Source organism: Neophocaena asiaeorientalis, unplaced genomic scaffold, assembly GCF_003031525.2.
Source record: "Neophocaena asiaeorientalis asiaeorientalis breed wild unplaced genomic scaffold, Neophocaena_asiaeorientalis_V1.1 scaffold54, whole genome shotgun sequence".
NCBI classification, from domain to species: domain Eukaryota; kingdom Metazoa; phylum Chordata; class Mammalia; order Artiodactyla; family Phocoenidae; genus Neophocaena; species Neophocaena asiaeorientalis.
Window position 1 is genome coordinate 2,488,958 of NW_020174938.1, and position 11,779 is coordinate 2,500,736.

The window sequence follows — 11,779 nt, forward strand, 5'->3', positions numbered from 1 at the left end:
CTAACTTCCCAGGGACAGTGCAAAGCCTCAGGAGCCTACCCTACCCTGCAGCTTGATCAGTGCCCCCAGAGGTTTAGAATCAGGCCATCAAACCAGTAAAAGCCAAAGATGGTAAGCAGCCATCTGCAGAAGGGACCTGGAAGTGGACTGAGGGGCCTGAGGGCTGGCACGTGTGAGACAAGGAAAGCTTTATTAATTTCTTTGCCCGCTTTGGAAGACAGCCTGCCCAACACCTTGTTGGAAATGAATGCTTCTCAGAGTAAATTCACCATTTGCATTTGGGTTTTCTCAAGCCATGGAGAGACAAGTTACCTCTGGGTACCTGGATCAAGGGGCATGCTGCTTCTGCAACTGCAAGACTGAGGATCTCACCTCTGTGATGCTCTGGAGGGCTGCCCTGGGTCCCCTCCTTCCTTACTCTACCATGCTCCCTGAGGTCTGCACATGAAATTTCTTTCTTTTTGTGCCCACGTTCAGGCCCTCCTGCCCCACCTTGACCCACAATGATCTGGCTACTGCTTCATTCAACAGATAAGCACTGAGATCCACTCTTTGCCAGGCCCAGCTTGCTGGGCTGAGGGGACACAAAGAGGAATAATTTGTTTATCATGCCTTGGAGACAACCTAATTCCATATAAGGGCAACCTTCCCAAAATCCGTCCCTAGTTTTTGAGTTCGTGCTGAGAAGGCTGGTAGCATTTCCTTGCTTCTGGAGAAGATTCAGCTCCTGAAAACCCCCTTACAAAGCTCAACTTCTCTTCCTGCTCCTTTTCTAAGGCCTAGTGGGAGCAGGGTGTAGGAGGACGGACTCCTGCGGGCTTCCAGGAACACAGACTACCCTCCCTCCCTGACCCGCGGCCGCATTTCGGTCCTCCCAGTGCAGGGGGCGCTGTGCGACGGTGAGAGCCGAGCCCGTCCTGCCTCCTCCTTCTGCGCCAGGGCCACCGCCCATGGCCGCGCAGGCGAAACCGGCAACGGCGACCAGCAGGGGTGGGGTGGTGTAGCGGCCCTCTGGTCAGGCTGCGTACAGTGCTGGGGCGCGGGGCGTACCCCCGTTAGGAGTCATGCTCGGCAGGTCTGGGTACCGAGCGCTGCCCTTGGGGGACTTTGACCGTTTCCAGCAGTCGAGCTTTGGCTTCCTGGGCTCGCAGAAGGGTTGCTTGTCCCCGGAGCCGGGCGGCGTGGGGCCTGGGGCCGGTGAGTGGCCGCCCAGCACAGCGGACCCGGGAGAGATCGGCTGGCAACCCTGGGCCCGAACCCTCTGCCTCTCGGGAGTCAGCAGGTCTTGCGCGCTCACATCCTTAGAGGAGGGACCGAGAGAGGGTCTCCACAATGTGGAGAAGGGCTTGCATCAGGCGCTGGGAAGCTACTGCTAATCCAGCCTTCCTAGGGCCACGGGGCTGCAGCACCAGAGGTTTCTCATCTTCCAAGAAGCCTCGGCTCACCTCGTTTCTCCTCGGCTTTTATCAGCCCAGAGATTTCAGGTTTCCATTTTGCCTAGAAAGAAACTAAGGTCTAGGCATAGGAGGTCACCAGCACGCCAAGGGCACTTGGCTGCAGAGAAATGGCAGAATCTTCACCTCAGGGGGCACCTCTAGACTCCCTAAGCTTGAGCATCTCCCTGTTTCCTGGTGGAGATGTGTAGGCCCTCAGGTGCCTGTCATGTCTTCCAGGCCCTGTCTTGCTCCAAAATCCTTGAGTAATTCCCTTGGCCCATAGGCCAGATCCCACATGCCACAGCCTAACAACCAAAACCCCAGAGGATGTGGCCCCTCTGTGATCCTCCTCTAATGACAGCTGCCCCTATCCAAGGGTTCCTTTCCTGCAGGGGCCACATGGGTCAGAATGAGGCAGGAAAGGAGATTTAGCATTCTGGGGCTCAGAGAGCCCAGAAGTATAGGGTTCCTGGAAGTGTGGAGCTGAGGCTCCTGTCTGCTCTCTGTTCAGGGTTGGGAGAGGAAAGAGAGCAGAAAATAACCTCTCCCAGATTCTGGGGTTTTCTCAGCTTTCACTCCCATTCTGGGCTTCTGGTTCACGGGGGCAGGGACCTGTGGTTCAGATGAATCTCATTTTCCTAGCTCTCTGTCCCCCACCTCTCACCTGAAGCTGCTTCAAGCGAGGCATGGCCCAGAGGGCATTAAAGGGGGGTGAAGAACTGTGAGCTAGGAAAGAACATCTTTGCCCTCATCTCTGGCATCTGTTGAAGAGCAATTGATGCTTTATCCCTTTAAGCTAAGGTCCAGTGATGCCACCCTCACCAGATAGCCTTAGGCTGTCTCCAAAAGGACTCCTTGAAAGCACACTTCTGGGGCTGATAGTAGAGGAGGTGTTATGCCAGCAGCATTCAGTTCAACCCAGCATGTGCTTACAGATGCCCAGGTACTCCTGGCTTTGCCAGCTATGGGAGGCAATATAAATCAGATAAAAGGATTGACTCCTGCTCAGCCCAGTGAGGAGAGCATCGTGTGATTGGCTTCTCAATTCCAATGACTACTGTCTCGCAGAGAATAGGCCTTGTGAGGGTGGGACTTGGGACAGATTTGTTTTGGTGTATGGGAGGGAGGAACAGTCCTTAACTAGCACCTGCCCAAAGATATGGGAGTAGTATTAGGCAAGGCGAGTATTTGATGGTCCTTAGGGCACGGCACTAAAGTGGAGTGAAGAACTGTGAGCTAGGAAAGAACATCTTAGCCCTGAAAAGGAAGGAGCCACTGAAAGGGGAGGTGGGCAAAAGGTACACTTGACTGAGTTCACCCAGCCAGCAGCTGTCCTGCCAGACCCAGTCGGCATTCCTTGACTACCTCTGCTCTCTTGTCCCCAGATGCACCTCAGAGCTGGCCTTCCTGCCTCTGCCATGGCCTCATCAGTTTCCTGGGGTTCTTGCTGCTGCTGATCACCTTCCCCATTTCTGGTTGGTTTGCCCTGAAGGTAAGGCTGGCTGGATCAGCCCCCAGAATGGTTGGGCCATGTGGAGAGCTTTGGCATTGGTGGGTGAATTCCCCATCCTCTGCCCCCTTCCCCCAAATATTATCACAGCTCTGTGAAATGGGCTGGAAAATAATTGTTCATTCTCACCTTTCAGATGAGGAAACTGAAGCTCAGACTTGTTCAAAGTCATACTGGGAGCCAATAAGTGGCAGAAACAAGTCTTCCCAAACTCCCAAGTTTGGGGGTCTGAACACTGGCTTTAAGGTGCACACAAATATCTTCCTCGCTTTGGGTTAGGCTAAATTAGAAATGGAAAACACTCAACCTGGCCCAGCAGGTGATGAGTAATAGGAAGTTCAGGCCTCGTTTTCAACAAGGGATGGTGCAGATGGGAAGGATGAACTAGAGTTGAGGATTGCACCTGAGAGCTGCAGTGAAGGTGGAAGCCTACCCTCGTGCGGCCCCAGGCAACAGCCAGTGTCTCTAGAAAGCTTGGGGTTTGGCGTGGTCTCGAAGGGAGTCCTTAGAAGGTCCTAAATCCTAGTCCCCAAACTGCCACTGAAACAAGTATTATGTGACCTTGGGCAAGTCACTGCTTCTCTAAGACTTCATTTCTCAATTTGGACATATTTCCTTGTTTGAGGATTCCAGGAACCTGAAGTTGGCAAAGCCCTTTGCTCGAGGCTGCTATTAGAGCAGCCCAGCTTTTCCCTTAACTAAGACAAGGGCAGACAGCTTCCTGGTTTGAGTCATGTCTAGCTTCAGATCACGCAGGTGAAAGGTTTCACGGAGGATCAAGTCAATACAGTATGGCAGTTGAGAGCATGGCTTTTGGAGTCATTCAGAACTGTGTTCAGATCTTGCGTGTTTCACTTGGGGGCTTTGTGATTTTTGAGCACGTCAGTTAACCTCTCAGAGCTTTGTTTTTTTCATCGGAAGACAGAGCTCAGGATACCTGACACTGAACAAGGCCAGAGGGAGAGAGGTGAGGGAGGGACCTGGCGAGACATCATTGCCAGCAGCAGCTCAGTGCTCTCAACCCTTTCCCTTGCTGCTGTGGACAGATCGTGCCCACCTATGAGCGCATGATCGTGTTTCGACTGGGCCGGATCCGCACTCCTCAAGGACCCGGTATGGTTCTGCTCCTGCCCTTCATTGACTCCTTTCAGAGGGTGGATCTGAGGACACGAGCCTTCAGTGTCCCTCCTTGCAAGGTGAGGGGCTTCTTGGCTCCTGTGGACAGAGGGAGTGGGGGCTTATGCTGGGTGGATTGGCCTGTGAGTAGCCATTAGGGGTGAGGAATGAGGAAGATACCAGAAAAGGGGGGAGGGGGCTGGGAGGACATCCTTGATCCATATACCTAAGCCCACGCACTTGGGGATACCATTTTGCTCCTGAGGAGCTAGTGACCAGGCGAGTGGGTCAGGTTGGGTGGTCTCAGTGGGCCTGGCCTCCCTGCGCCCCCAGCCCCTCTTTCATGGCCTCCCCCAACAGTTGGCCTCTAAGGATGGGGCTGTGCTGTCTGTGGGGGCTGACGTCCAGTTCCGCATCTGGGACCCGGTACTGTCGGTGATGACAGTGAAGGACCTGAACACAGCCACACGCATGACAGCCCAGAATGCCATGACCAAGGCTCTGCTCAAGAGGCCTCTGCGGGAGATCCAGATGGAGAAGCCCAAGATCAGCGACCAGCTCCTGGTAGGCAGCTCCACACGGCAGAGTTCGGGGGCCGGCACCTCGGCCCAGCTCTGCCTGCCAGGGCACTTTAGCAGAGCACCAGATCGCTCTGGGCCTCAGTTTGCCTTATGTCCCAAGAGTGTAACGACTTTTGAAGAGTCAGTGGTCTGGGTGGGACTGTGAGTTGAGGAACAGAAGATGGCACAGACCGTAGCAATCTTGGGCAAATCTATCCCTGAGAGGTGAAGGGGCGGGGACAGGGGAGTGGCCTGACAAAAATTCTTGGGTCCTGCCCCCGACTGCCTGAGGTTTTACTCTTCACTGCTCTGCAGGCATTGCCATGACAACACTGGGCCTCGGGGGCACTCAGCCGCCTCATGGGGCAGGCAGGTGGGTGAAAGGAGCAGGGGCCTTCCTGGCCCAGTCACCTTCAGGGGAATTCCATGCTCCCCGAGGCAGCATGTGCATTTTTGTGGGTTTGTGTTCTTTGTTCTGAAGAGAACAAAGGGACATGAGGGCATTTGGGCCTTTTTCCTGCCTCTTCTCTGAGTGTGAGCAGTTACCCTTGAATTCACCTCAGATCCCTCCTGTGACAAGATGGGGTTGAAATACATGTTTGAAGGCGTGTCCCCTGCTCCTCACGTTCACCTTGTGCTTCCTCCCATGTCCTGGCAGGGGACCGTGGATGAAGTTTCCCCTCGTTCCCCTAAGATCTGCTTTCCCCAGGGTTAGAGGACAGGAAGGGGAGTGGGGTAATGCCAGTCCTGGAGGTCGCAGTCCCTTCAGGAAATAAATCAACTGGGTGAAATTCCCAAGAGGAGCTCTCATATGCATAGCATTTTGCCTGGCTCAGTGTATCTCTGCTTTACATTTTGCTGCAAAGGCTGGTATTATTGTTTTATTTTGGAGGAATGAAACTAAGGCTCAGAAATTATTTGACTTGCCCCTAAGACCTGTGGTCAGGGCAGAGCTGGACCAGAGCCAGGTCACCTGCCCCCCAGCCCCCAATCCAGTGCTCAGTCCTATACAACTCAGATCACAATTTGATAATTTTTTTTCATGAAACCACATTCTGTTTTGATCTACCTTTAGGAAGAGAAAATTGTTCTCGGCCTTGTTGCACATGGCTTTGGTACAGCAAAGCCAAGAGAGGCCATCTGAGGGAGTGAGTCCCATACCAGGACATTAGAGTTATGTAGAGCCATTGCCCAGATTGAGTTGGCTCCTGGTAAAGTGGGGTCATTGCCTGGCTAAAATGAAATCTCAGGAAATCCAGCACACCTCCCTAAGGCCCGTTTCAGGCATACGTTTCTCATTCTCACCGCGCCCCTGCTTCTGCGTACTTTTCCTCTAGAGGGATTGCACGCTCCCCACCTCTCACTTGCTGGGCCCTCCTTAGCTGCTCCAGGCCAGCCTCCCCCATTGCCACCCCACCCGTCCCTCTGCCACAGGCCTTGCCTCTTAATCCTCAGGAGAAAACACTCTAGGGTGAGAACTCTCTCAGCTTCCTCCAGCATCACCCCTTCAAACTCATCTACATCTGTGCTGTTTCCCTGTCTCACTGGAAGCATCTGCTTCCTCTGCACCGGGCAGTGCTCTGGGCCCAGGACTCGGCTCCCTCCCTCAGTTCAGCCTCTTCTTGCCTTTTTGCGAGGACACACGTTTTCCCTTTGTCCCAGACCCCCTCTAGCTCTTAGCCCCTCTCTCCCCTTTCCTTCCTCCCCTCCTGTCCTTAATCTAGGCTCCCCCCACGCTCCTAAGACTGACGTCACTGCCGACCTCATGGTGACCTCCCTCTTGCTAGCACAGGGGCACTTCTCAGTCCTTCCCTTACTTCACCTGGAGGCAGCCTTTGACTCCATGGACCCATCCTTCTGTTATTCTTGGATCCTCTGCTTCCATTATTCCACACTCCTGGTTACTCCCTGTTCTTCTGCCCTTCTGTTTCCAGGTTTCCCTCAGTGGTCTCTTCTCACCTGTGACCTCCCAGGAGAGCTTACCCACCTGGGGCTTTCTGCTAACTCTAGACACTAATTATTCTCAACACTCCGATCCAGTCCCACTCTGCCCTGCGCCCTGGCCCCACTTATCCAATTGCGGTTGGCCGTCCCGTAGACACCTCAAGCTTAACGTGTTTAAAAAGTCACCATTCCTTCCCTACCCACCCCCAAATCTGTGTCTTCCTCTGTGTATGCTCTCTGGATAAACGCCCGCGTTCCTGATCCGTGCAGGCAGCCATACTAGAAACATGGCTCCTCCAACTCCTCACCGCCCTCCTTGTTTTCGCACATCCGGGCAGCCGATAAGTCCAGCGGTTCTATTTCTCTAGTGTCCTTCTGTAGCTTAATAGAGTTTACAGAGTTGTGCCCCTCCCCTGGTGTGTCTCGGCTCACAGCCGCCTCTCTGCCTGACAGTCCATCTGCATCACTTTTGCCTGCGGTTTGAAACAATGTCCTACCTGGTCTCCATGCCTCTACCCTCAGCCCCTCCAATCCAGTGTCCACATAGCAGCCAAGAGAATCTTTGCAACAAGCAAGACTGCCCTGTCACTTGCCTGCTAAACTCATCTCCGGGACTCCTTGTGCCTCAGAATAAATCCAAGTGAGCGGGAGCAACCTCCTCTGAGCCCTCGGCTGTCTCTGGTGTCCCAGGCCACAACTGAGGGTCCAGCTAAATGGAACTGTCGTTCCTCACGGTTCCCCGAACATTCGAGGTGCTCCTTTCTGCATTTTTGCACCTGCTCTTCCCATTGCCTGGAAAGGCCCTTCTTTGATGCCCCTTCACCTGGATGATTCCTCCTCCTCCTGGCATCACCCCCTCCTCCCTGCCCCACACCGTCTCCTGATTGCTCACTACCAGCTGCCCACAGCTGGGTTGTAATTGCCCTCTGCCTCCGTCCCAGGCTGGGAACTTCTCAAAGGCAGGCCTGGTGCCTCATGTGCCACTGTGGCCATACCAGCCTACCTAAAGAACGTGCTCTGGAAAGGTTTGTTGAATGAGTGCCATTTCTCCCCACACCATCCTCCAGCTGGAGATCAACGATGTGACCAGGGCCTGGGGGCTGGAGGTGGACCGCGTGGAGCTGGCAGTGGAGGCCGTGCTCCAGCTGCCCCAGGACAGTCCAGCTGGGCCCAGCCTGGACAGCACCCTGCAGCAGCTGGCCCTCCACTTCCTGGGAGGAGGCATGTCTTCAGTGGCAGGAGGTGCCCCACTCCCCGAGCCAGGTAAGGAGCCTCGGGGAAAGAGTGAGGGTGCTCCCCAGGGCGCTCAGTTTGGTGTCCAGCACAGACTGAACTTTGCTACTTGTTCCCTTAACCAAGCAGCTTGTGCAGTGCACACCCCGCCCAGCTGTTCAGGCCACCCCGATTCTAGAGCTGACCAGAGCTAAGGCAGTGAGAAGAGTCCAGGTGTCTGAGTGTGTGGAGGCCTATGGGAGCCTCCATGGGAGGAAGCAACAGCATCCAGCAGAGTTTTGGATTCAAGGCTGGAGTAGCTCAGAAATGGCATTTGGGGTTATGGTAAAAACTCAAGGGCAGCTTCTTAGGAAACTGAGGAGGAAACTGAACGTGGGCCTGAAGAGGGTGTAAGACGGAACTGCCGCGAAGGTACGGAGGCCACACGTTGACCTTGGCAGCACATTGACCTTCTCTCTGCCTCCCTCCCCAATCCCCTCGGCCGCCCCCAGCAGATACCTTGGATATGGTGAACGAGGTTGAGCCGTCTGCCCCTCATGGTGGTGCCGGGTCCAGCCCCAAGCAGCCTGTGGCCGAGGGGCTGCTGACGGCTCTGAAGCCCTTCCTGTCTGAGGCCCTGGTCAGCCAGGTCGGGGCCTGCTACCAGTTCAATGTCGTCCTGCCCAGTGGCACCCAGAGCATCTACTTCTTGGACCTCACTACAGGTGCAGCTGCCCTCCCTGCTGTCTTCCTTCCACCTGGGTTGCTCGTAGCCCCGACCACCCACGGTCCTTTTTCAGACTGGGCCCTGCTCCTGCCCCCAGTTTAGGGCAAACCCATAGCAGTCAGGGGCTCAGATGCTATTTGCAGACAGTGAGTACCCAGGCCTCGGTCTCCCTGCCCTGTCCTCGTCAGCAGGACAACTCAGATGGCCGAGCTTCCTGTACCAAGCGCCCCACACACGTTGCGGTCCTGTTCATGGCGGGCTCAGCGCTGAGCATATTTTGTGCGTTATCCCACCTACTTCTCATCATCAGCATATGATTTAGGGATTATCATCATCATCCCCATTTCACCAGTTTGGAAACTGAGGCTCTGAGCGGTCACATAGCCAATGGAACTTGAACCCAGGGTATTAGAATTTGAACGCTTAACCACTATTTCCACCCCTCCCAGTGGGACATGCTAACCTCTCCTACCCCCTGCAGCATAGTCGTCCCCCTACTAACGCTCAGTTTTCTTTCTCCCCACAGGGCAAGGGAGGGTGGGGCATGGGGAGCCTGATGCCATCCCTGATGTGGTGGTGGAGATGGCCGAGGAGGACCTGCAGGCCCTGTTGTGCAGGGACTTGCGGCCCCTGGGAGCCTACATGAGCGGGCGGCTGAAGGTGAAGGGCGACCTGGCCGTGGCCATGAAGCTGGAGGCTGTCCTCAGGGCCTTGAAGTAGCAGGTTTGGCTGACTGTCCATAGCCCAGCCCCGAGCCTGGCACCAAGCCAGGGGGGCATCTTGGAGGAGGAGTCATTGACACTGCACCTTGGATTGTTGAGGCCCTGAGAAGTTTCAGGCCCAGCAAGAGCCAATGAGTGGAGGCTGGGAGACCCTGGAGACCGGGAAAGGCCGAGTCAGGCGGCCCTGCCCTTCTCACCCACAGTGGTTCTCTGGACAAGCCTTTGCTGATCCTGGTCCCCTGCCGAGTACCCGGTCTGAGCTGGGTACACAGCGCGATGACGGGAGAGCCAGGCCTGCTGTGCTCCGCTGCCTACCTGACTGGAGAGCCAGGGCTGACAGAAACAGCCCGACAGCAGCTGGCTTGGTCCCAGTGTGAGGGAGCAATGCATGCAGCTCAGGCTCCAAGCTCCAGAAGCGGGCTCAGAGAGGCTGGAGGAGGGAGAGGGAAGGCGGCCACCCAGAAGAGGTCCCTGCAGTGGGAGGGATCTGGGGGTCGGCTGGATCTGCCCTGCTGATTGCAGTCCAGGCCCAGGCTGGGGGGATGGGGACAGGGAAGAGTGGGGCTGGCTGCTCCCCGGCTCTGCTCTTGAAGACGTCTGTCTTGACTCATCTCCCAGCTCGGTCTTGCATGCCTGACAGACTGGAGCCCGGGGCAGCATGAAGGAGAGCCCTGCTGTTCCTGTGCTTTCCGGAGGTTTGAAAACCTCAAATAAATGTGATGTTTACAATGTATTTGGAGAGAAATAGGGGTAATGGAGGTGGGTCGGAGGGTCTCTGAGGTGATGCCCCTGCTGCCGGACCGGGGCCCAGGCCCTGAAGGGTGACACAAGCCCTAACAGTGCTCTTCAATCACCCACAGTTCCGCTTCCTGCCAAAGGTCTCAAAGCAGGCAGCAGCAGGGCACTCTGTTTCCCTTCATAGTCAGGGTAGAGGTTTGGCAGGAAAGAGGGGGTGTGGGTGTGACAGAGCTGGTCTGGCAAACATTAACCTAATGAAGGCAGGGCTGGGGGCTCGTATCACATTCAAGAGAGGGGTAGGAGCTGCTATCAGCTGCCCCTCCTGTTATACCCCTGGTCACTGTTTCCCTACTGTTCTGGCCCAAACCTCAGGGACCCCAGAGAAGGGGGGCCTTAGACATCTCGGGTTCTGAGAAATGATGAATCTCACATCCTGGAGAGACTTGTTAAAAAAACCACAGAAATGTGAGGCTCCTCTTTGAGGAGCAGCCTCTGGCTGTGATCTGGCACCAGGCCTTCCCCCTCAGGGCCCTCTCCAGCTGCCTTGGCACCAGGCTCCATCCAGTTTGCCCTTTTGTTCCTGCCAGTGCCCGCCTTGGCCTCCTGTAGGTCCTCCCAGCGTAGACCAAACCACCATTGGGTTCAGGTTTCAGCCCCAGGGCCCCTTCCTGGAGGACCAGAGCCCCAGGTTGCTGCCCCTGCTCTGTCCGTCTCTCCACTCCTGGAGGCCGCCCAGCCAGGGCTGCCTGTTTAAAAGCCTTCCCTCCAATCCCCACTGGCCACGCTCCCGCTGCCCGTGAGCCCTGGTGGGGCATGATCTTCTCTGCTTGGCCTGGGCTCCCCCTCTACTTTGGCGCTGTCGTTGTGCCTATTCCCCACTGTGTCTGTCACTGTTCTTGGGTAAGTGCCTGCCCTCCCTGCTGGACCATGAGCTACATGCCCGAGCCATCGCTGGACCATGAGCTACATGCCCGAGCCATCCATCGCTGTTCCCTCCATTGCTACTGCACACAGTGCCCCAGGGGGAAGAGGGGAAACCCCACGCGTCTTCCTCATGAAAGCTTAAGGGAAACCAAAACTCAGATCTTCTTTGTGGCTGTTGAAGGATCAGCATCACGGGGGAAGCAAACTTCTAGATGTCTGTGTGGGTGGAGAACAAAGCCTGCTGCCAATGGTTAATACCCTCCTGTCCAGGGGAACTCATTCCTTGGGGAGGCCAGCACTCCAGGAAAGGGAGCCCACAGGTTCAAGGCCTCTGAGTTTTGGAGGACCCAGCAGACTTTGTAGTCCCCAGTGGGGGACGAGGGGCACCTAATGGGGCCAGGGTGTGGGGAGGGAGGGAGAAGGGTGTCCATCAAAGAAGGCTTCCCGAGGAGATGATGCTTGAGACTCACAGCTACAGGGAGATGAGAGAAGAAAGGAAATGGGGGAAAGACATTCGGTAGAGGGGAAAGTCCCTGTGAGAGCACAGGAAGAGGTAGTGGGCACCTCCGATTTGGGAAACTGGAACCTAAAGTCTGAAGGGGGATGTATGCAGGGATTTTGGGGGGAGCGGGTAACAGTAGTAACTGACGCTGTGCCAAGTATGCCCCTGTACTGCACTAGGCACTTCCTATATTTGTTTTCCTCAAGATAACCTGATGAATAGTGATAAAGAGTTATATTATTATGCTATATTGATATATAACGTATTATTCTGATGTTATTTTAAAATAAGTATTTAATTTTGAATAGAGAATTTTAAAAAGGCATGCTATGAAAATTGTCCCTCACACTCCTGATTCCATCCACATATTTTCAAACAGGTATCCCAT

At 55.1% G+C, this 11,779-nt stretch overlaps 1 protein-coding gene across 6 annotated transcripts; it reads left to right on the forward strand.

Annotated features, from left to right (window-relative positions):
• The first annotated feature begins 951 nt into the window (after positions 1-951).
• STOML1 (stomatin like 1) lies at positions 952-9,960 on the forward strand. 6 transcript variants are annotated; one of them, XM_024761820.1, is made up of 8 exons: positions 952-1,282; positions 2,822-2,928; positions 3,083-3,192; positions 3,993-4,142; positions 4,423-4,626; positions 7,634-7,829; positions 8,291-8,503; positions 9,032-9,960. In XM_024761820.1, exons 1-8 carry the CDS (start codon positions 1,065-1,067, stop codon positions 9,223-9,225), a joined length of 1,392 nt encoding a protein of 463 aa, XP_024617588.1. In that variant the 5' UTR covers positions 952-1,064; the 3' UTR covers positions 9,226-9,960. The 6 variants fall into 6 exon arrangements, with proteins under 6 accessions (XP_024617588.1, XP_024617589.1, XP_024617590.1 ...); XM_024761821.1 differs by having other exon boundaries at positions 8,294-8,503; XM_024761825.1 differs by having other exon boundaries at positions 1,172-1,197.
• Positions 9,961-11,779: the final 1,819 nt, after the last annotated feature.